Here is a 22,962-nt window from a genome sequence, read left to right as displayed (position 1 = left end):
CTCCTTTTTGATTAGTTAAAAATCAACTTAGAAACGAGGAGAGCTCTGAACCTGTTTCCGTTTCGCCACATAACTCAAAAACGAAGCGAAAGGAATTGTAAGCTTTACAAAAAAGTAGCATTCTATTGCGCAAAACGGCTCTATCCTTACTAATAAGGGAGATTCCTTGCATTTACAACCATAATTGAACACACTGTACATTATTCAGTAATGAAAACATATTTAATAATTTAAAAAATTATAAAATAATTCATTTCGTAAACTCTGATAATTTCACTTCAGCGCATTATACATCTAAACACAAAACTTTTATGGGCTCTGTATCTTTAATGGTCTAAAAGTGAAAACCCTGTATTCCGTAAAAATTGGAGAGCGTTGGTTTTTTCTTTATTGTTTTTTCTTATCTACAGTAATGGTAATTTCAATCTTAATCAGCGCACAGCGAGAGCATTTCATATTTTTTGTGGTTGTTCAAAATTTGTATTATTGTAATTGGTACGTATAAACGTGTAAATAAATAAATAAATAAATAAATAGAAGTATTGTCAACAACTAAAATATAAAAGTACTTTAAATTGTCTCGGAGATGTTTTTTCGTTCTTGGAATTTGTCTCACGATGAGGTCAAACCAGATTGCCGAATTTTTCAAGGTGAAAGTCGCGCAGACCCACCGACGAAAAAAAAAAACGCGCACACCTTGTCTGCCGGATTTACACACTATTCATTAATAAATAAAACGAGATTTTGAGATGGACAAAGTGGGATTGTACGCATGTCACGGCCTGCACGTAATGTTTTATATACGTTATAGTATTGTGCTCTCTGCGCGGTCTAGTGTGCCTTGCTTCTTTCTACGCATTTTTGACTCCTACTCGGTTCAATGAAGTATTTTAAACAGATAAAACGATTCGTTTCCAAATCGTACTCGAGTGGAAGTTTAGCTGGAGCTGACATAAAGGGTCTCGATTTGACCGAACAGGTTGAAAACATTTTTCCCTATGAGAGCATACCTGGACCTACGCCGCTTCCCGTTTTGGGAAACACATGGAGATTCATACCATATATAGGTTAGTATAGTGACTAATCTGTGACTATAGTATACTCTCCTCCAAATTCACAGAAAGAGAATTTTTTTTATTCAAGCAAACGAAAATGCTTGAAAAAATATACTTTAATTAGGAATTTTATTTTTCAGTAAGGACATTATTATTTAAGTAAATATTACCATTTCCTAGATAAAAGTAAAAAATAGTTTTTTTTAAAAAAGATTTATTTTTCATGAAGAATCATTTAATACATACATACATACATGTTTTTTCTCAATTATATAAATATGGTACTTTATATTATATTAAATATTGTACTTTTAATGTAGGAATATGAAATTCTCGATAAAAAAAATCCTAAGTCTTCATTTGATAAAAAAATTGTTTTATACTTCTTTAGTCTTTAATTAAATTTTAAGATAACGTCAAAAAACCAAAAATGTTTTCAGCAATATGTTAAGTACACAAATTAAGAACAATATCATTCTTGTGGAATGTTATGTATGTTGCAATTATTGTTGGAAAAAAAAATGTACTACATTTTTGAGATAACTTTTCTAAAAAATATTAGTTGAAAATTAAAAGAGGAAGTTAAATGAAGTAGGCACACTTTCTTAAAAGGAGTCAGAAAAATTTTTGCGTAAAGTACGCAGATTGCTTGGACGGAAGAAAGAATTTTTATATGCGCAATTAGTGTTCCACGATAAAAAAACAGTTTTTCTAAACCTGAAAATTTTCGATTTTCCAATATTTTTCAGTAAACCCCAAAAAATCACCTATAATTTTATCCACCAATAGAATACTCATTAATGTTTTTTAGTATTTCGAACTTTTAGAAATTTTTGGATTTCATTCTATACTTAATCTTCTTCGATATTTCAATTACCTAATTTGAAAATTTTGAAACATATACCATCACATTTTTGGACGTGTCCTGGTACCTATTTTCAACGGTTATCTTGTTATTTCATATTTTATATCGAGTCAAAATTCTTTCTACGTAGCACTGAGTTTAAAAAAAAATTGAGGTTTTTGGTTTTATTTACGTCAAAGGAGTTAGACTACTTAGATCTTAGCTTTTCGCTTCTGGGGCGAAAATTTTGAATCATGTAACATTATTTCAAACGCCATACCTATTTGCAATAAGTTTCTTCTTATTCTATTCTTCTTTTAATCTGGCGTAGAACGTAATAATTAAAGAAATATATAAACCCATTGGAACACAAGAAATATACTGGATATTGAAAGGTTCATATTGACATGTATCTTAAATTGTTTAGCTTTAAAGATACTTGCTTAGTTTTGGTTTTAAGTGCTTGCGATAGCAAGTGAATGATTCAGACTTGAGTTGAAACATCACCATTTTTTTAATACAGGCGTGCAAAATCGTACAGTTTACATTTTAATTGTCGGTACCAAAAAGGTTACGGGGCCAAAAAGCTTTGTTTTTTTTTTCAAATTATTATTATTAGTAAAACTTGTATATACCTACTACGTAAATTGCTTTGTTCATAATAAAGCTTCTTTCGTAAGACCTTAGTGTTTAACATAGTCGCTGTGTCATTAAGACTTTTTTTGCATTTTATTTATTTTCAATTGATTTAATAACTAATTGGAACATGCTAAGAGAATTAAATGATAACCAGAACATCGAATTTTAGGTGACTTTCAAATTGAACATATCGACAAAGTCGCAAGGCGGCTGTACGAACAGTATGGCAAAATTGTTAAAATCGAGGGACTCCTCGGCAGACCCGACATGATTTTTCTTTTCGACCCTTACGAAATCGAAAAGGTTTTCCGGAGAGAGGATGCGATGCCCTACCGACCGTCGATGCCGTCGCTTAATTTTTACAAGCACGTGTACAGGAAGGATTTTTTTGGAAAGATGGGCGGAGTTATTTCAGTGTAAGCGAAATCCATCAAGTTTCATACGAGCTAGACTGCGAATACACGCATTACATTTTGAAAAAATACTGCCGTAAAAATGCCGCAGCCAAACTTGCTGACGATCTGTCAGCGGCCATGATTGGTTATTGAATGCCGCAAAGTCATTGGTTAAGAACGACATTTTAAATGCGCATGCTGACTGCACCTTCTCAACATTTTTTCATGGATTATCGGAATAGGCTTCTATAACTCTAGTAGCCATATGGTCATATCAGTTTCTAGATATAATTTCTTGAAGTTTTCTGTGGCATACTTTCTTCAGATACATGTTTTTTCATGATTATTTCACAGTCAGAAATAATATTTTTTAACACCTTATCAATGTGTTTACAAAGAACTAACGCCAGGGATTGTAATCGTAATCGTAATCTTAAATTAAAGTCGTGAAAATAATGGTAAAAAATTGATATTGAGGCAAATATGTATTAGTAAAATGTCGCTCATTAGAAAGACATAACCTGTTTAAATTCTTATTGCTTTATAGCTTAACCTATTTTATTATTAAAGAGACCTGATTTTAATTTTCAATACTTCGCGTAACCTCCACAAAAACCTGCAACTAAAAACTGGTCCCAATTTCAGAGTTGCAGTTCGCTCCACAGTGTACAATAATGACTCTATATTAATATAACTATTAATTAAGACTTTAAAATACAGTTGTGTTGAGTTTTAATCAAAGAATATTAAATTGTTTCATACCTAAATATAAAGTTATAAAAGCACCTTCGCTATAACCTGATAATATATTTATTTTTGATTTTTAAAATTAAAAGTTAAAAAGTGTTCACCCAGTTTCAGATATTTCGCTCAACACCTACAAGTCAACGTCTCTAAATTTATTACTAAGAGTTGCACATGTTTTGCCCACATGGCCAACATGAGGCATATTAAAATGCCAACTTAAACGCGCACAGAAGTAAATTAAAATGTTTGACGATTTTTGGCGCGGACCTTGTATAACCCGTCTTACCCTTGCTACTTCGATCCTACCGTGGTACCACCCTCAATATTAATTGCTGATTTCTCTTTCAAGCTCTAACATTAATAAATTATCAGTGATAACCTTTATTAACTATTAATGAATGTCGGCAATATACGACCTCGCAAGGTCGCATACAAATTACAACGATTAAATACTTTGTCCTTCCTACTATTTTCAGGTTGATATTTCTATTTAACGATTACATATTTGGTAAGAAGGGAACTGGTTTCATATCAGTTCATGGGTTAGCGATATTTCCTGCTTAACGTTGGCAAAGAAACAACAGATTTCGAAATGCCCAGGACGTGCGTCGCAACCAAAGGAACGAAATCTCAGTCGCTTAAACATTCTCGTCACAGTACGTTACATAAAAATTTGCAAGTCATCGTCGTTTTACTTTTTACAAATCTGGACAATATCAAGGTTCTGAAATTTCGGGCTCCGATACTTGAATATTAATTTCAATGGTGTTAAGTAAGCGTTAACCATTACCGCAAACAAACCGCCTACGAAATATTTATGGAATTGTGAAGATTTTAATAATTTTATGGAATGATTAGTACAGTTCTCTATGGTAATTTTACACAATACAAATACAATCGGGTTTAAAACGTCTTTCGACCTATTCTGACACTTAATCGCCGTTGACCCTTTTCCATTCCTTGAATTCCACATCTGTTGTTTCCAGCATTTTCATGCTCCTTTTTTTTTAGCTGCTCACAACTATATATAACTATGCTTTTTATGATAGTGTTATAAATTTGCTATTTATTTCGTATTGTAATTTTTTGGTCCCATAAGATGCTGTTTAACATTGCGATAGCGTTCCTTGGATATTCCCCTCGTTGGTGGCATCATCAGATTCATCCCCAGGTGGAAAAAGTTCTTGATGCACACATGTGCTCCGTTTTTGTACTCTTCGACGAGCTTTCAGGTCATATACTCTGTGTCGTCGAAATCTTGTGGTATTATCATCCGCAAAACTAAAGGTGCTTTCCTTTTTTTAGGGTGACAAACAGCATTCTTTTTTGAGGTCTTTGTTCGTTAATATATTGGTTTCTATTTAGTTCCTTCCATTATGGTGATGCTGTGTTAAGTTTTTCTTAACTCCGACTGATTGTGCTTGTTACCGCAATCCCTCGATAGTTGTCACAGCTTTCTTTGTTACCTTTCTTGGCAATGAGCGTAACGTATGATAATTTGGATGTCTCCGGTGTTTATTAAAGCTTGGAAGAGCTTGATTTGGTGTTTCGTTTGCGGGCATATTATTAGGTTCAGGGGTTTTCCTCCTCTTTAGATTTCTACAGGTATCCTTTACCTCCCTTACACTAGTTCTAACCGGTGATGCTTAAACATGTACTCTGTTTGGGTCGTCGCCTTCCAAAAGCTGTCCTCGATTCTCTTTCATGAGCTTAATGAAATGTAATACTAGTTCTCCCTTTTCGTTCAAGGGAAGTTTCCAACTTTCACTGCTTTTTGTTCGTCCCAGATATGCATTTATTTTACTGACGTTTTTTTCCCATAACTAGTTTTTATTATGCATTGTTTTCATTTTCACTCGAGCCAGTGCTTTTTTAAATATCATTCTATCCTGATTTGAATTGCTGAATAGAAAGCATTATTTTTTTTATGTTTGATATCTAGTTGAATTTCTTCATCCGACCAATATAGTTTACGGGTTTTTCCTCGCCGCTTGTTGCAGTTATTGCTTGATGTATTCATAGTGCTCTTTATTTTTGTTAAATTGTTGTATCTGGAGCTTGTAGCCAAGTCTCTTTTAGTATAGGGTATGCGGGAGTAGGAGGATCTTAGATAGATGCGATCTATCGGTAATCCGTTTAATCCGTTTAATAATGTCCATTTTGCTCACATAATATGAAACCATTATCATTGTTACGTTCTCGTCAAATCTTCCAACCACTTCGCTACCTAATTTATTTCCAGTTCTTCCATTTAGGTCGATTATGTATTACGATCCCTTAAGTCCTCGATTCTTGATAATTCTTGGTGCAGCTGTTCAAAAATCTGTGGAACATCATCATTAACCGCATAGACTCCGAATATCAGTCAGTCAGTGGTCAGCTTGCGACCATGTTCATTTTAATAATTTGTTCATTCACCTAATCGTCAATGTACTTTATTTGGAACACTGTCAACCAATTTTTAAGTTGAAAATTCTGCCACTGCCTTGTCTACATATTTACAACTAGAAAAAATATGCTACGTTATATTTAGAGACATATTCGAAATGATGTTTTAAATTTAGATGAAATCCTTATCACTATTTTAATAGTTTAGTAGTTATCTCTGCCATTGGAATTTCAGAAATACAGTGATATGGAGTTGCTCAAATTAGTTATATTGTAGCTGAGTCAGTATTTTAAAACTAAATGTGATCTACCGAAAAATTTTGGAACATCTTGTATTCATACAGATCAATAGATTTTAAATATGTTGACTTTTTTCTGCGATGTTATATGTGTATTGAACAATCAAGACAAGTTCATTTTTAAAATCAAACGCATTTTATACTACTTGAATATCCATAAGTTCATACAGCTTGTACAATCAACATAAACTAAGATGTCATCACGACAAATTTTTCTTGTAACTAATGGTATAAGTCCAAGTCTTTCAAAAAACCAATGAGACAATTCTACAACGAATGTAGACAATTGAGAAGCAATGGCCAATGGAGTATACATAATTTTGGGTGACGGTTCATCCCCGGTTTTTGGTGAATTCTTTAAACTTTTTAGTTTTTTCACCTACAGGTATGTTTGGTACGTTGAAATACGATCGATTTTTGTTGTTGTTTCAGTCACGGCGAAAATTGGCAAAAGTTCAGATCGAAAGTGAATCAAATAATGTTGCAGCCAAAGTCCGCGAAAATGTATGCGCCGGCGATATCAAAGGCGTCGCAGGAATTTGTCGAAAGGTAAGAAATATGTCCTGTTAAATAAATAATTACATTGAGAAACGCAACAAGGGCAAAATAATTTGGCACTTTGACCACAAAAATATCTAACCACTAGATACATTAACCGGATGTTGAGGTATAGGGTGGACCAAATTGGACACTTTTAAGTAGAGGCAGTTCTCGAAGATAGTTGACAAGTAATATCGGTGTCTGAAGCGATATTTTCATAAAACAATTCATGGTAAAAACCGCTAGAAACTTTTAACATTTATAGGGTGTTTTTGAAAAGCTTTTTTTGGGATGGAAAACTTTGTGTCTCTATGAAAACAAAGCAACTTCTTACGCAGCATTTAATGGTTACTTTTAAAAGTAACTGGTAGTTGAAATTGTGAATTTCGTAGTCGTTTTCGGGTTTTCAAACCCGACGTATTGATTTAGTCTTTCAAATAAATGCTCCTTTTTTTAGAAAATCCTCTAAACGACATTGCCAACAATTACATATTAAAAATCGATTTTTCGGTCGACAACTAATAAAATATTAGTGTTATTTTGCCCAGTAAAGGTTTTCAGAGAATCACAAAACTATAGAAAGACAAGTTTCACTTTAAAAGTGTCCAGTTTTCACCGCCCTGTACAATTCAGAGGAGAACAATTTGCACGCGAAGGCAAAAGTAATTATGTTTTGCAACATCATAACGCATTATTAATGATAACAAGAGAAATTTTTTAATTCGTTGAAATACCACGCAAGGTAAACGAGGGAACGGACTTTGCTGTTGCAGTTGCATTCTATTATTGCACATTGTTAATTACCAATTATCGCTGACTGCAATTGAGAAAGGTGGTCCCATATTACTTTTCTAACTACCGAATAAGGTTTAATTTTTATAATATAAAAATCTAACGATATGATTCTTATTTCGTGTTTTTGTCGTAATAAAAAATTCCTTATTTAATTTGGCTTGTTCTTTTTCAAACCATCAAACATTTTTTTATCTTTTACAGGCGTTTTGGTGAATCTGATTTGTATCTGAATATTCACTTTTGTTTTTTTGTTTACTTTTTATAAAACTTCTGGATTCTTACCGTGTCGGTGTTTGTTGTATGGCTTTTTGTTGGGAACGGTTTTTGTCGGAGACTGCAATTTTTTTAAAAAATTGTATTAATTATTATTTATAGTTAAATGGTGAGAGCTGAGGAAGACTTTATAATTTTTATTTATAGACCTCATTGACCTCTATCTTTAAAAAAAAAATCAATCTTTTCGAAGTAAGGCAGGTATTTAAAAAAAATAAAAATTTGAATTTTTGAGGAGTATCATGATATCTATGAAAATTATAATTTGAGATTATTAATTAATGATGGGGAGGGCTGGAGACAGACTTTATGGTATTTAAGAATAGACCTCATTGACCTCTAACTTTGATAAAAATTTCAACCTTCTGAGGGAAACGTAGATATTTTAAAAAATTAAAAATCTAAAATTTTTGAAGAAAAACATGATAAATACGAAAATAATAAAATGCAAATATTAACCGAAAATGGGGGGTTGGGGGGGACGTTATAGTATCTGCGAATAGGCTTCATTGGTGTGTATCTTTCGTAAAAATTTCAACTTTCTCGGATTCATTTGAAATTTATGTGGTAAATATTTTGGTCCTTCCTCTATAAAAGGATACTAAAATGATTCACACAAGTTATACCGTTTGTCGTCAGGAGCGGTTTTTGCATAGAGTTTTTGCATTGAAAAAATTAAAAAAAAAACATTATAAATGCAGGGTATATGGGAAAATGGGTTATATCGATAAATCATCGATAATTTATCGATATTTTCAAAAAATAATTACAAATTCGAATTTCTCATCCTCGAAAACTCCCCCATGCAGAATTTTATCCATTTTTGTGAAATCATCTCGAAATCGCATTTCGGGCTCAAAAATCGGCTCGAAAATCGATGGTCCAGCCAGTTTCAGTCAAGCTCTGAAGAAGCCAACAGGATGATTGGCGAAACGTTAGCAAGTTCGAGTCAAGAAAAACCGACGCAGGAGGTATCCAGAAGTTTTATAAAAAATATTACAGTAGCCTGTGGAAGTTTCTTTGAAAAATTGTTTTTTTTGTTTACAAACTAACCAAAATTAAGTTGGAAAGGTATCGGCGGAACAAGTAAATTTTTGGTGACATTTTCAATCTCATTTTAAAAATGTTTGCTCCATTTTGTTTTCAAAAACATTGTAGAATAATTTAGAGATTGATTTTTCGTTTCCTTTCCTCACACATTTTGTTTGTCATTTCACGTATTTAAAGCCATTGGTTTGATAATTATTGAAAGAACACTAAATTATAAAACTAAAAAAAATGTTTTTTAATTCATTTCCAATTTTACCAAATATTTAATTGTTCCTTTTTCATCTATATGAACATGGGAAATCTACACACTGGTATGCAAATAAAAACGGGTGTTTGCTTGTTATCATAGATCTAAGATCTTTATTTAATAGCGATCTATCTGATCAGGTTTAGATTAGGGCGGCACTATGGTGCTAGTGTCCAGTTTAGATCCATTATTGGCAAAATGGGATGACTAGAAGTAAAAACAATTTTTAAGTTATCAAAAATCAAATAAAAAAATCTTAATTTTTTAACGTTTATTTCAAAAATATTGTTTTTGTTTGAATACGCATAAACCCATCACCGCACTATTGAATAACATAGCAAATTAGAGCCTTCGAATTATTGAAAAACACAAAACTAAACAACCACTTTTCAAGCTATTATCTTCATTCGGGTTTAAAGGCCGTCGTCGATTGGAATTACTTCCTAACGTTTCGCTAGCACGAGTGGCGAGCTTCTTCAGAGGTCCTTCCATCTCCGATGTTGGACGTAGACTGGAAGAAGCTCGCCACTCGTGCTAGCGAAACGTTAGGAAGTAATTCCAATCGACGACGGCCTTTAAACCCGAATGAAGATAATAGCTTATCAACGGGCCGCGAAAGCCTTAACCAATTTACCACTTTTCAAATTTGCTATTATAAGTCGCAATTGTTTTAAAAAATTTCGACCTAGTTTTAGGAAAGCAATAGTAATAGTAGTAATAGTAATAGTAAAGTAAGTAATAGTAAAACGGAATATAAACTTGCTTGAGCTTCTAAAAAATAAATGGGAAAACTTCAATCCAGCAAAATCTTTTCTTTATATTCCATCTTTTAGGATAAGACATCTGCGGAATAAGGAATCTGAAATGCCGGACGATTTTTTAAACGAAATCCACAAATGGTCTTTAGAATGTAAGTACGTTTTACCTGATAATTTTACTTCTGGTAGGAACAGTGATATCAACTTTCACGCATTACAAAGTGCAGTAGTTAAGCGGCCTTTTTGCCTTTTCACCAGCCGAAACCAACCAAAAGAAAATATTACCTTTTCAACATCATGAGAACGCTAATTTTACCATTAAATTCGAATAAATCCAACTATTAAAATATTAAATTTAAACCCTGCACTTATCAAGGCTTGCTCAATCATTTTTTCCATCTTGTGCAAAATTTGCCATACAACTTTTTTTTTCTGAATCATCCTCTAAGGAACTCATGGCCAAAGACACTTTTGTATCAGCAGTGCCCTCAATACATTTTCTTGCAATTGCAATTGCAATTGCCCGTGCCTAGAGCCTACCCTGATAATATAAATTTATGCAACAATTTTGGAGTTGCATTTCATTTAATCAATTTCTATTGCCCAGCGTTAGCGAGAATAGCCCTAGACGTACGTTTGGGCTGCATGGATCGGCACCCTTCCCAAGATACTCAACAACTAATCGACGCTATAAACACGTTTTTCATAAACGTACCGATATTGGAACTCAAAATACCATTTTGGAGATTGTACAGTACGCCAACGTTTAAAGAATATATAGACGCGCTAGATACAATCAAAAAGTAAGAGAACAGAAAACTTCTAACCGGCTGAAGTCGTTGCAAAAGAAAATGTATTTTGCAGCATATGTCTGAAATATATAGAAAAGGCCATGCGAAATTTACAAACAGAAGACGGTGACAGTCAAAATTCGATTCTACGAAAAGTGCTGCATGTGGAAAAGGACCCCAAGGTGGCAACTGTATTGGCGTTGGACATGTTCTTAGTGGGTATTGACACGGTAAGTGACAACTCTTAGTATAGTGTCTCTGCAATTCTAATAAAAATCAAGTTAGTGTCGTCACAGATAAATTATTTTGACTACCTGCACTCGTAAATTTGCAGTACCAATGATATGGACCGGAATAAAGTGATTATTAAACAGGTAATAATGCGTCCTTAGTGTTTTTTTAATTTTTTAAAATATCGTCATGTTTCATCTGTTAGAAGATTACCAACCACTGACTAACTACTGCTTTGTAAAACCTTTTTATGATTCTTCAGTTAATAGAGGACTTAATGATTGTGCTACTGCAAATAAATTATGTGATTTTTCCAAGATAACCTTGACTTGACCTGACTGAAAAGAATAGTATTAAATCCCATTAAAACAGGAAGGATGCTTAAAGTGTATTCCAGCAAATATTACGACGAAGGTAACAAGGACTTAAGCGAAAAGTTTACGACGTGTTCAAAGAATGTGTGGTGCCCACAGCACGAAGTCTGAAAAAACGGTTTGTTAATAACGAAACTTAAATAAACTTTTGAAAAGTTTTGTCTAAAATGGGTTTCAAATATAATAAAATTGACAAAAGGAATTCTTGGTTTGGCAATCATGACATGAAGATTAGAACAACAGCTTTCTCTATTAAAGAAGAAATAGTAACAATTAACATTAAAAAACACTAAATACACATTCGTCGACTAACAACGGCAGAACTTTTTGAACAATAGTTACAGGATTGTCTTCTACCCAACATTTCTCAGAATGGCGTTATAGTAATGGATAGCGCGAGCTAACACAGTTCTCAACTACATGAAAGTTAAACGGACAAATAATACAAATTCGCAAATTCAAAACTGCATGGCAGCGAATGTTTTTTTGAAGGAGAAAATTGGTTAAAAAAGTTAACCTCGAGAGGTTTTGAAAGCATATCTGCCACTCGTTATACTATTAATTTTTCCTAGATTTGTTACTTTGCTTAGTTATTAGTTTGTGATCTAAGCCCATTATTTTTAATGAATGCGACATTCCGCAGAGTTTCTTAAGCCCTGACTAATTTTAGGAAAATGTTGCGATTTAAAAAAATAACGAATTTTCTGTAAAAACTCTAAACTTTCAACAACTCTAAGATACATTAACACTTCAGTCAATTTATAGTCCACACATGTACCGTTTGCCAGATCTCAACAAAATATTAATCTGATTATCAAAGCCTTAGTTTTAAAATAAAATTGATGCTTTTGTTTGTCATTTTTTTCATCAATATTACTAATTAAAATAGGATAATAATGGGCACACTGTCAATCTTAATCTAAAAAAATTCACTTTCGGAATGCTTCTTTTTAAATTCTGATGCAATCTCCTCGCTCAATAATTGCGTTTAATTTTAATTAATGTGATTGATATATACTCATTGAAAAAGAAGATAACTAAAAACAAACAGCAAGACTTGAAATTTAGGAATATAGATTTTGTGCACAAGAATATGCATGTGCTAACATGTTTCAGTTCAGAGATACAGGTTTATTCCTTTTTTCCGCTAAATCGGAACGTTTTCGGCGAAAAAAATAGGTTTCACGAACGCCCCTGCCCCTATAGCAAAAAACTGTTCTTAAGTGGCAATAATGCCTACCAAGTTTGAAAGCAAAATCTCGGACATTGTATATCTCCGAAATGAAGCATTTTAAAACGTTGAGTGCCAACTACGAGATAACTCGCAGATTGCGTTCCTTTATAGGACGCCAACTACGAGTTTTCTCGTCCTGTATTTACTTGTCATTTTAGTTCAGCTACAAAAGAACAAAAAATCAATGCTGGTTTTTCAACAGACAGTTTATTAAAAAGCGATTTAAAAAAACATCTGTAAGCCATTAAAACAACATTTTTTATGATTTTTGATGATACTTATGGACTAGAATTAGTTGTTTGAATAAGATTATATGCTAAAATCAAATTGTCGTTTTTGGCCAGATTTCTGAAAACTACAATGGCAGTCAACGAGTTAAGGTATAAGTTTATATGAACCTTTTTACTTTTTTTTAACTGCTGAATATGCTGTCAAAATTTCCCCATTATATTTCTGATCACCCTATATATTATATTTTACTTTCTTTTTCACAGGAACGGTGTCACATGTCGAAGGATCAAACTTGTTTAAATATGTTCTACGATTTTATTGAAAATAAACTAAAAGAACTTATTGACAGTTGCTATATTTTGATACCCACCTACAGATTTTATTAACAAGGATAGGTAAAAACTTTTTATGTAATATAATATTAATAAAAATAACATAAAATAAATAATAATAAACAATATGAAGAATTTTAATCTTAAGTAATAGAATACGGCCTGTTCCATTTAAAACGTTAACAGATGAATTAGACCAGAGAAATACTCGCGCGGTAGTTAAGGCAACTTTCGACATTTCGCAGTTATTAAAAATAAAAAGTGCACGCCGGATTGTGAAACAAACAATTACCGCAAACTGTTAAATCGCACTTATGGTGATGATAAACTGCGATGATGTACGTGCAGAATGGGTTTTAAGTAAAAGTTGCGATAATAACCAGTAAATGTGCATGCCGCCATTGACGACCATTAACCTGCAGATATTGTTTGATATGTTGCATTTATTATCAATGTCCTAAAGAAAGTAATTTAACAGAAAAAATGTTAAAACCGCATTCAAATCCATAAATTGTTTTTTGATAAGCTATTTGCTAATTGATTTTATTACCCACTGTCTCCACAGTACATCTACTGTGGAAACTGTGGCCATGTTTATATTTATGATTTTTGGTAGTTTTTCAGACTAAATGAAGTTATTAATGTCCAGATCCCGAAAGAAGAAATTTCAATCGATTAAATTAAAAGTGTTTATATAAAAATATATAATAAATCCCATCCCCAGTACATGCATTCTTGTTATAGTAGAGATATATATTCTGATGATGTACATAGTGACAAGAAGTCTAAATAGGCTGAAAACTCTTAAGCACATATTTTTATATAAAACAAAACTGCTTTCAGAGTTTTGATGTCAATAAAAATTTTTATGTTACTTTTATGTGTTGTTTAATGTCATATAATCTTGCTATTTTTTATTTAATATTATTATTTTTCACTTATCTACGAACTGTGGACGTTTGTTCTATGAAACGCTTCCGATCTTTAAAAAGATTTCCATTACTAATAGTGTTTCAAACATTTTTTCGAACAGATTAAGCAAAATTAGAATAGTTTTCAGAAATGCGTGAAGATAAGGGATACTATTGTATTTCATATTGTTATTGTTAGACATCGAACGCCGTAGCATCGATTCTGTATCAGCTGGCCATTCATCCGAAGAAACAGGAGAAATTGCACCAGGAAGTGGAGAGGGTTTTAGATTCTCAACAAACAATTGAAACCGACGCGTTGGAAGCAATGAGTTATTTAAAAGCCTGCATAAAAGAGACTATGAGGTAATTATCCTGCTGATGTGCTTTTGATAACTTTAACTTTTAACTCTCAGTGTTTTATTAAAAGTTGCGTAGAGATATTTTAGTGTTGTCAAATATTCCCGAACTGTTCTACAACTAATTCTACAAGTTCTCTTTGAACATAATATTGCTAAAGTAATAATTTTAACAGAAAACTTTTTATTGTGGCATCTCAGTCGCCAAAATTAAAAATTCAATAAATAAATTATATAAATAGTCATAAAACAAATTAATAGCAGTTACTGATAATCGCCAAGGCACACTATGACATGTTTGTGCTATAGTTGTAATTACAGTCGAAGTTGGATAAGTCGAACTGCGTTTTGCCACATGAAAATTTCGAGTTATCAAGACTTCGAGTTATCAATAAAAACTACAAATGCATATACTTTTTTGGGAATGATCATTTATTCATTCATTTTTAAAAATGATACGTTACATAAATGCCCTAATATCTATGATTTTTAACAAAAAACGAAAATTATGAAATAGTAGTACATATGTATGTATGAATTTACATAATATATGTACATACAAATGTATTGTATATGTACCCAGTATATACAAACATAGTATGTATGCACATACATACATACATATGTACATATTAAAGTTTACTCTTTCACTGGAAAAAAGTCAGTTATTTGTGACTGACTACCGGATTTCTTATTTTGGTTTTCAACAAAAACATCTTCGATGTACTGTACCGGTTCGGATCTGCAGGACTCGATAATATCTTCATCAGTAGGAAACTCTGAAGTAACAATGTCCTCATCCACATGTATAAAATCGTTGATGGTGCTACCTTCTGCTATACCTCTAATGTTTGTCCAAGCTTTAAACTCGATTTCTATTTGGATTTCGTCTTCACTCTTTTCTTTCAGGCGTTCACTTAGGAAAATCAAGGGAATCTCTTCTTCTTCTTCCCATTCAGAATACTGACTAAAACAGGCTTTTTTAAAACAATTGGAAATTATTTCAGGCTTAACGTCGATATTCCATGCGGTAGTTACGTTGTCAACACAATCGATTAGTGTATTGTTATTTTTGTTTTTGTTTTCTTCGAAACGTTCCATTGCGGTGATAACTGAATGTTTATTTTTCAAAATTGTAGACACTGTACTTGCCGAAATCCCAACTACACATCTATCTAGAGGCTATCTCCTTGTCTGATCCCTGTTGATACTGGTATTTTACTGGAGAGTTCATTGTTTACCCTTACATACGTGCTATTTCCGCTGTTCTTGTCCCGAATGAAGTCTATTGTCCTTTGGTTTACGTCTCGTTCTTTTAGCAGCTCAATGACGTCATGTAATCTCACTGTATCAAATGCTTTTGTTAAATCTATGAAGCACATATACGCGGTTTTATTGTGGCATTTTCGGCAATCTGTCTTAAAATGAATATAGCGTCAATGGTCGATCTATTTTGTCTGAATCCCTGCTGTTCTTCGCTCATACCACTACTTGAGACTTCTTCTGTAATAATTTTTGTTAATAATTTTGAAGTCGTGTTTAGTAGACTGATCCCTCTATAATTATTTGGTTCTTTCTTTTCCCCTTTTTTTAAAAAACAGGGATCGTTATGCTTACTTTCCATTCCTTTCTCTTTCCATATACTTTTCTCTGGTCGTATATCTTATTAAACAGCATTTGGTCTATTAATTCAATGCCACCATATTTAAGAAGCTTGTTATTTCCTGTTTTTCATCTTGCGTATTGTTGCTTCAATTTTGTCTTTTGATATTAATTGTTGTTGGGTGTCTTCTCTTTCCCCAGATATATTTTCCTGTTCCTGTTCTGGAGCTTGGCTTATAGAATATTTATTAAAATGTCAAAATATATATTCATTTGAAATAATATATTTAGGAGAATTGTAAATTTAAAAGCAGACGAAAATCGAAATAAATTGTTTTAAAAATAAGCGGGGTTAACAATAAAAAAAAAGAAGAATATGAGTCTTTACCTAGATTCTACGTAAAACGATCTAAAGATTTCATTTTCATTCTCTCATTTCGATACAGGGTGTTTAAAATACAAAAGCTAAAATGAATCTACTATATACTATTTACAAAACTTCTGGATTCCTCCTGCGTCGGTTTTTATTGAATCGAACTTGCTGAAGTTTTGCCAATCATCTTCTGGGCTTCTTCAGAGATTAACTAAAACTGGATCGCATTCTACTGTGTACCTATTTATACATTGTTTAAGAAAGAGCTTGACCGCGACTCAGGTCTTTACCTTTCACCAATATGGGAATCAGTCATCCGACACAATGTTCATGACCCTCCTTTGGCTCCGCCCCTCAGATAAGAAGAAGCCAACAGGCAAGTCAAGTCAGTCAGCAAGTTCAACACCAATCGACTCAGGAGGAATCCTGAAGTTGTGTAAATATCACATTCGCAATAACCTCTGGTTTCTTTGCAAAAAAAAGAATCTCTAATACTAACTGATATACCCTGCAATAACAATTTTTGAAGGCGGACACGGCTGTTTTGTAATTAGATTTACTTTAAGATTTTTCGTTGCTTTTGTTTGAGAGTGCTGCTTTATGCACCTGTTTTATGCAAGATTTTCTATAACGAAATCCGCTGCTTTCTTCAATCTCCTTCCTGATCTTCAATTCTGTTATATTTCGGTAGCAGAAAACATCTTTTATTTTATTGAATATTGAATCTTTAGCGAAGTGAACACTTTTCATTCGTTACGATATTCTTTTTCAGGCTATACCCAGTAGTGATAGGAAACGGTAGGCAAACGACTTCCGATTGCGTCATTCGCGGTTACCGCGTCCCTAAAGGGGTGAGATATTGGGTCGTTTCTCGATCGCATTTATTAATTTTTTTTTGATCAGGTTCAAATTATTTTCCAACATTACGTGATCAGCAACGAGGAAGAGTATTTTGCAAAGAGCTGCGAATTTCTGCCAGAGAGATGGCTCAAGGGTTTCTTTTCGAAGGAACATCACCCATTTGCCTCTCTTCCGTTCGGTTTCGGCAAGCGCATGTGTTTAGGGAAGCGATTTGCCGAATTAGAAATTCAGATGCTGATCGCTAAAGTAAGAAAAGTTGTGTGTTACCAATTATTGGAAATGTGTCCAAAGATTATTCCAGAATGGCATCTGTTGAATTTCAATTGAAATCTCGCGAAGGTTTCGCCAAGATCTCAGTTGGCATTTTCAATGTTTGTGCTTCTAAATTATTGCGTCTTTATTATCAAAAAAGCATTAAACTTTATAATTTAAAGGAGACATTAAAAAATAGGATAATGGGCGAAATATTATCCAAAGGGCGCTTATAAAGTGATAATAAAATCGATGGCAAAAAATTTTTTCCATTCAAATAATGAGAATACTACGACTAAGTGTTTCAACAATGCCGACATTTTTTTGAGAAAATTTTTGTCATCAGCTTGTGACATAAATTTATTTGTCCGACTTTTCCCACGGCATCCATTGGCCCTTACAAAAAGTGTTAATCCATAATGGTGAAATAATTCAGTTTCGTGCTGCCCGTAAACTATATGAAGAAGCAGAGGAGGTGAGAAATAAAGATATACACAGTTGTCATTGATGATGATAATATTATTGTGTAGCAGTTTGAAAAATGCTGTCGTGTAGGATATTTTTCATTAATAATTAATTGGAAATAAGTAACATTCAACAATCTGAGCAATGTCATTTTAATTAACTTACGCTTATGTTTTCAAAACAGGATGAATATTTCGAAATTCAAAAAACTTTACAGTTTCATAATGATAAAATGAATTTAGGAGCCTTATATGAAAAATATTTTTGAATTAATACCTTGGTATTAAGATAAAAGCAGCGACTGTTTGTTTTCTTGTGTTAGTTTGGGTTGAATGATACCAGTTTTTTAGACAAATAAGACTGCCCATTGGTTTTTCAGGTTTTGTAAGTAACATTAACATATTTAAAGAAACAGTCCCTCTAACTAAACAGCATAAAATAATCCATAAATTTGCCCAGTACAAATAAAATAGCCATTGACTCATTGGCTTTAAGCTTCAGATTATAATCTTCTCAATCTTGTAGCTGCATCAAATAAATGCAAAAAACTTTACAGTTTCATAATGGTAAAATGAAAAAAATGGGATAATAGGTGAAGTAGGCGCTTGTAAACTTAACCCATTTTTATATTAAAATCACCCGCCAAGAAAAAAATCGAGAAACATTCGCAGTATATATTATTATAATAAACGACCTCCCAAAAATCAGTGTTTTTTACCGGTAATTTGTCAATCAATTTAGGAGCCTTATATGACAGCGACTGTTTTTTTTTCTTGTATTAGTTTTGGTTGAAAGATACAAGTTTTTTAGACAAATAAGACTGCTCATTGGTTTTTCCGGTTTTGTAAGTAACATTAATATATTTAAAGAAACAGTCCCTCTAACTAAAAAGCATAAAATAATCCATAAATTTGCCTGTAATAAAAATATCAAAATCAAATCAGTTAAATAGTTAAATTAGTTAAGTAGTTACATAGTCTTCCTGTTTTGTGGTACAAATAAAATGGCCATTGACTCATTGGCATTAAGCTTCAGATTATAATCTCCTCAATCTTGTAGCTGCATCAAATAAATCATTTGCTTGAAAAGAGTGAAGTAATCTGTTTCAAGACAAGGAAAGTCAGAAGTATACACTGAGAATAACAAGGATAAGAAAATGTTGGCAATGACACTTCAAGATGACAATAATAATGTGAACTGGAATTCCGAGACGTGATTAATTTTGAAAAGTATATTATTATGCATATGAATTTCTGAATCTTGAAAATTGAAAATTTGATATTTTTCAATTAAGTCATCAGAAAACACCTTTATTTTAGACCATTAGTCCAACCTTTAGCGTAAAAGAGAATTTTTGAAATATTTTTGACAAGAAGAATTAAAAGCTTAAATGACGCAATAATGCACGGGGGTTTTGATTTTTTAATCTCGAGTACGTCACACACTATAGGTGAGACAATGAGGTAACTAAGCCACTATTTCAAAAATAGTATTAATAGAAGCAGTTCCCACTACAATGCCAAAAACTAAAAAAGACACTGTACCTATACATTTCAAAAGCACTTAGTATAAATCGCTTAATTTTATAATGTTAATGATTTCATTTTCAGATTATCCAAAATTACAGGATTGAATATCATCATCAGAGACTGAACTACTTTATACATCCTATGTACACTCCCAATGGACCTTTACGATTGAGATTTGTAAATAAAAATTAACATTTATATACACATATTTGTATCAAACTCTCTCACATTTATAAGAAGTAATACACAATCAGGTGTTCTAAGTCTTAGATTCAAGGATCTCACGAATCAGCTGGCACTTTTTATCACTGGAATTCCAAAAAAAACGGAATCTTAAGAACAAGCGTGGTTAATGATGTAAAGATTAGGGTTCGAATTTTATTAATTATTAAATAAAAGAAGAAACTCACTACGGATAACTGAGCAACGAGCAAAAAGCGTTCGAGCTCTATACGAAAGCTATTAAGAGTTAGATCTTTAATAGAAGATGGAAGATTATTACAATAGCATTATAAATAAAGCTACGGCGAAAAGTGGTTAATCGATAACGAATAGAATACGGACAAACACCACCAGATTATACTGATAAATATTTTCTGTTTGGAGCCAATCATACACTGCCATAATTTCGAAGCCTATAAATTAACCTACAACAAGCATTCCGAAAGCGATTCCTATACTATAATTGGCATAATTTAATAATTTTTTGTGAAATTTGAGAGTTAAAGTATTTACGTTTTTATATAGGGATTGTAGAGTCAAATATGCCTTTTGCAATAGCAGTGACACATGTGCTTTGAATGCGTAAGTCTTTTTGAAGAATTAAGTTAAGATTTTTTATTTTTCTTACAATCGGGAGTTATAGTCCATCTATAAGCAATTCTATTTTTTGGGGTGAATCCCATCACTGTCTGCAGATGTCCCAATACCTGAGAATCCAGTCAATTTAAAAGAAGATACCAACGGTTTTTCTGAACCTGAAATGGATGAAGATTTAGCTTTTTTTCATTTATTAATTCATGCTTTATTTAAAGCTTTAATGTTTATATGTGCAGGAATTATTATTCATAATTTTGGAGGATGCCAAGATATTCGTTATGTAGGAAGATTAATTAATCAAATACCAATTATTTCTAGAATTTTTATTTTTAGAAATTTTGCTTTATGTGGGATACCATTTTTATCAAGATTTTATTCTAAGGATTTAATTTTAGAGAGAATAAGAATAAGATATGTGAATATATTTATATTTTTTATTTTTTATATATCTATTGGTTTAACAGTAATAGTAATGTTGGTGATATATGGAGTCTTTCTCAGTAACCACAGTTCTTTTCACAATCTTTCCAAAATTTTAGCATCTAGATTTCGAAATAAAAATTTACTGGCGCAAGGCGTGAAAATCTTATAGTTCAGGAAGAGCAGAGGGTAAACAAAGCGGTCTTTATTGCACTGCTTCAGAAAATAAAATACAAGGACTTAAAAATTGTGTGCTTTCTACTGGATCAACAGTCGGGATACACGAAGTACCCCTGTTATTTTGTGTGAGGTGAGCAGTAGAAACAGCTAGAAACGTTGGGTGAAAAAAAACTGGTCAGAAAGGGTTAATTTAATGGCCGGATCAAAAAATATTTATTATACGAAAAATTTCCTTATCACCCTTGCCTGATGGAGATGTAAGGTTTAAATAAATATGGAACATGTTTTAAATACTAATGTGGAAATTTTTCCGCTCTCGCAGATGCAAAATCGAAGAAAGGAATTTTTGTAAGTCATCAAATAAGGCGATTAATGGAAAATCAAAACTCCAATATGAAAAGGTTGCATTAATTTACTGATGGCAGAAAAGGTTTTCTAGGAGACAACAAACACCGATGTCACAAAAACAATGTAGAAAACATATTAGGAAAACGGATACAATATGAGTATAAAATTACACTGTGTACACTCACATCTAGAATACTCTCCCAAAAATATTGGTACCGTGAGTGAGGAGCGTTGCAATGATGGTAGATTAAACATGCACTAAAAGAAGCTTTTTGGCCAAGAGGGAAAGATCTTCCAAAAATAAATGGAGTTAACTATTGTTTGAGACTTTGATATTTAATTTATTTTTTTTAATTAGGTTTTTGTTCCTGTACTAATCAAAAATATTTCTAAATCAACCGAGATTTTCATTTATTAATTAAATAAATTATACAGAATCAAATGTCAGATCGAAATCAACTTTCAAAAGTTTCAAAATTATTGACCTGTGTTATTAGCCCTAAATGAAAAACTGTTAATATGATGTGATGAAGCGGTAGAAATTTCGTATTTACTGCGTTACTGTAAATTTTAAATTAGATTCAGTGCTTATTTGAATAAAACTTTACATACAGGGAATTCTAATCGTTATGTGGATATTTCACAGTGATTCGCAAAAGCACGATCGAGAAAAATGGACTTTCCTATACAAAGAAATACGCAAAGCGACGCACAGAGGTTATTCTAGCAATATTAACAATTATTAAAACAATGCTTTGCTAATAATTTTGGAAAATGCTATTATTTCATAACAAAAACAACTTGGCGCAATTGATAACTATTTCAACTAGAATTAGCGTTATTCGGGCATTGCATGTTTTGACGTGCTCCTGTCAATATACGTTTTATTATACGTTAAGTTGTGCATATTTCAACTTGAGGTAAGTACGATAAGTTTTCTTATCATTATTTTAATTGTGCTTTACGGTTTTTTATTCTTCGCTCTTCGATTTTAGAAATAATAATTTTATTTAAGTATCTGAAATCACGGCATTTTTAAATATGATGAAATTGTGTGCAGATAGACTAAAAAAAAAATTTTTTTTGGCCAAACGTCGTATACGAGAAGATGTTGATGTTTGGCAGCTGTTTAAAGCACATCATCTGTTATAAGTCGATGACAATTCAAACTTGAACAAAATGGCAAAAGCAGGTATAGTAAAGTGCAATATATAGCAAAAACTTTCAACAGTTTCTTTGACTAGAATGTTAAAACCGTTTGAGAAGAAGTATCATCGGTGGCTTAACGAAAAACTTCAACATTAGTTTCTCGACAATCAAATTCAAAGAAACAAGATAATGACATTATTTCAAAATTATTCAAACGACCAGTAAAAGCTTTGAAATTGTTGGTGAAAGAAATGCTTCAATATTATTTAAAGATGTTTCGGAAGCATCACCCAACTGCGAAACCTAAATCAAAAAAACACTTCAAACATCAAATTAAACTAAAAAACCAATAAGGTATACTGAAGCAGGTATTGCATTTTTCGTAGACAGCCAGAAACAAAAGCTAGCAGTGCCAATGTTTGGCAACAATAATGTTGCCAACATTAACAAATAACTATTACACATGTAAGT

General features: G+C 32.4%; 1 protein-coding gene across 1 annotated transcript; it reads left to right on the top strand.

Annotated features, from left to right (window-relative positions):
* The first annotated feature begins 766 nt into the window (after positions 1 to 766).
* LOC132704743 (probable cytochrome P450 301a1, mitochondrial) lies at positions 767 to 20,529 on the top strand. Its single transcript, XM_060674958.1, has 10 exons — positions 767 to 1,067; positions 2,708 to 2,954; positions 6,800 to 6,916; positions 10,106 to 10,182; positions 10,638 to 10,833; positions 10,895 to 11,051; positions 14,334 to 14,500; positions 17,241 to 17,319; positions 17,372 to 17,575; positions 19,657 to 20,529. The coding sequence occupies exons 1-10, from the start codon at positions 881 to 883 to the stop codon at positions 19,765 to 19,767; spliced, it is 1,542 nt and encodes a 513-aa protein (XP_060530941.1). The 5' UTR covers positions 767 to 880; the 3' UTR covers positions 19,768 to 20,529.
* Positions 20,530 to 22,962: the final 2,433 nt, after the last annotated feature.

The sequence above is a fragment of the Cylas formicarius genome, unplaced genomic scaffold (genome assembly GCF_029955315.1).
Source record: "Cylas formicarius isolate icCylForm1 unplaced genomic scaffold, icCylForm1.1 PGA_scaffold_7__23_contigs__length_41026272, whole genome shotgun sequence".
NCBI classification, from domain to species: domain Eukaryota; kingdom Metazoa; phylum Arthropoda; class Insecta; order Coleoptera; family Brentidae; genus Cylas; species Cylas formicarius.
This window is presented reverse-complemented; position numbering and strand designations above follow the sequence as displayed.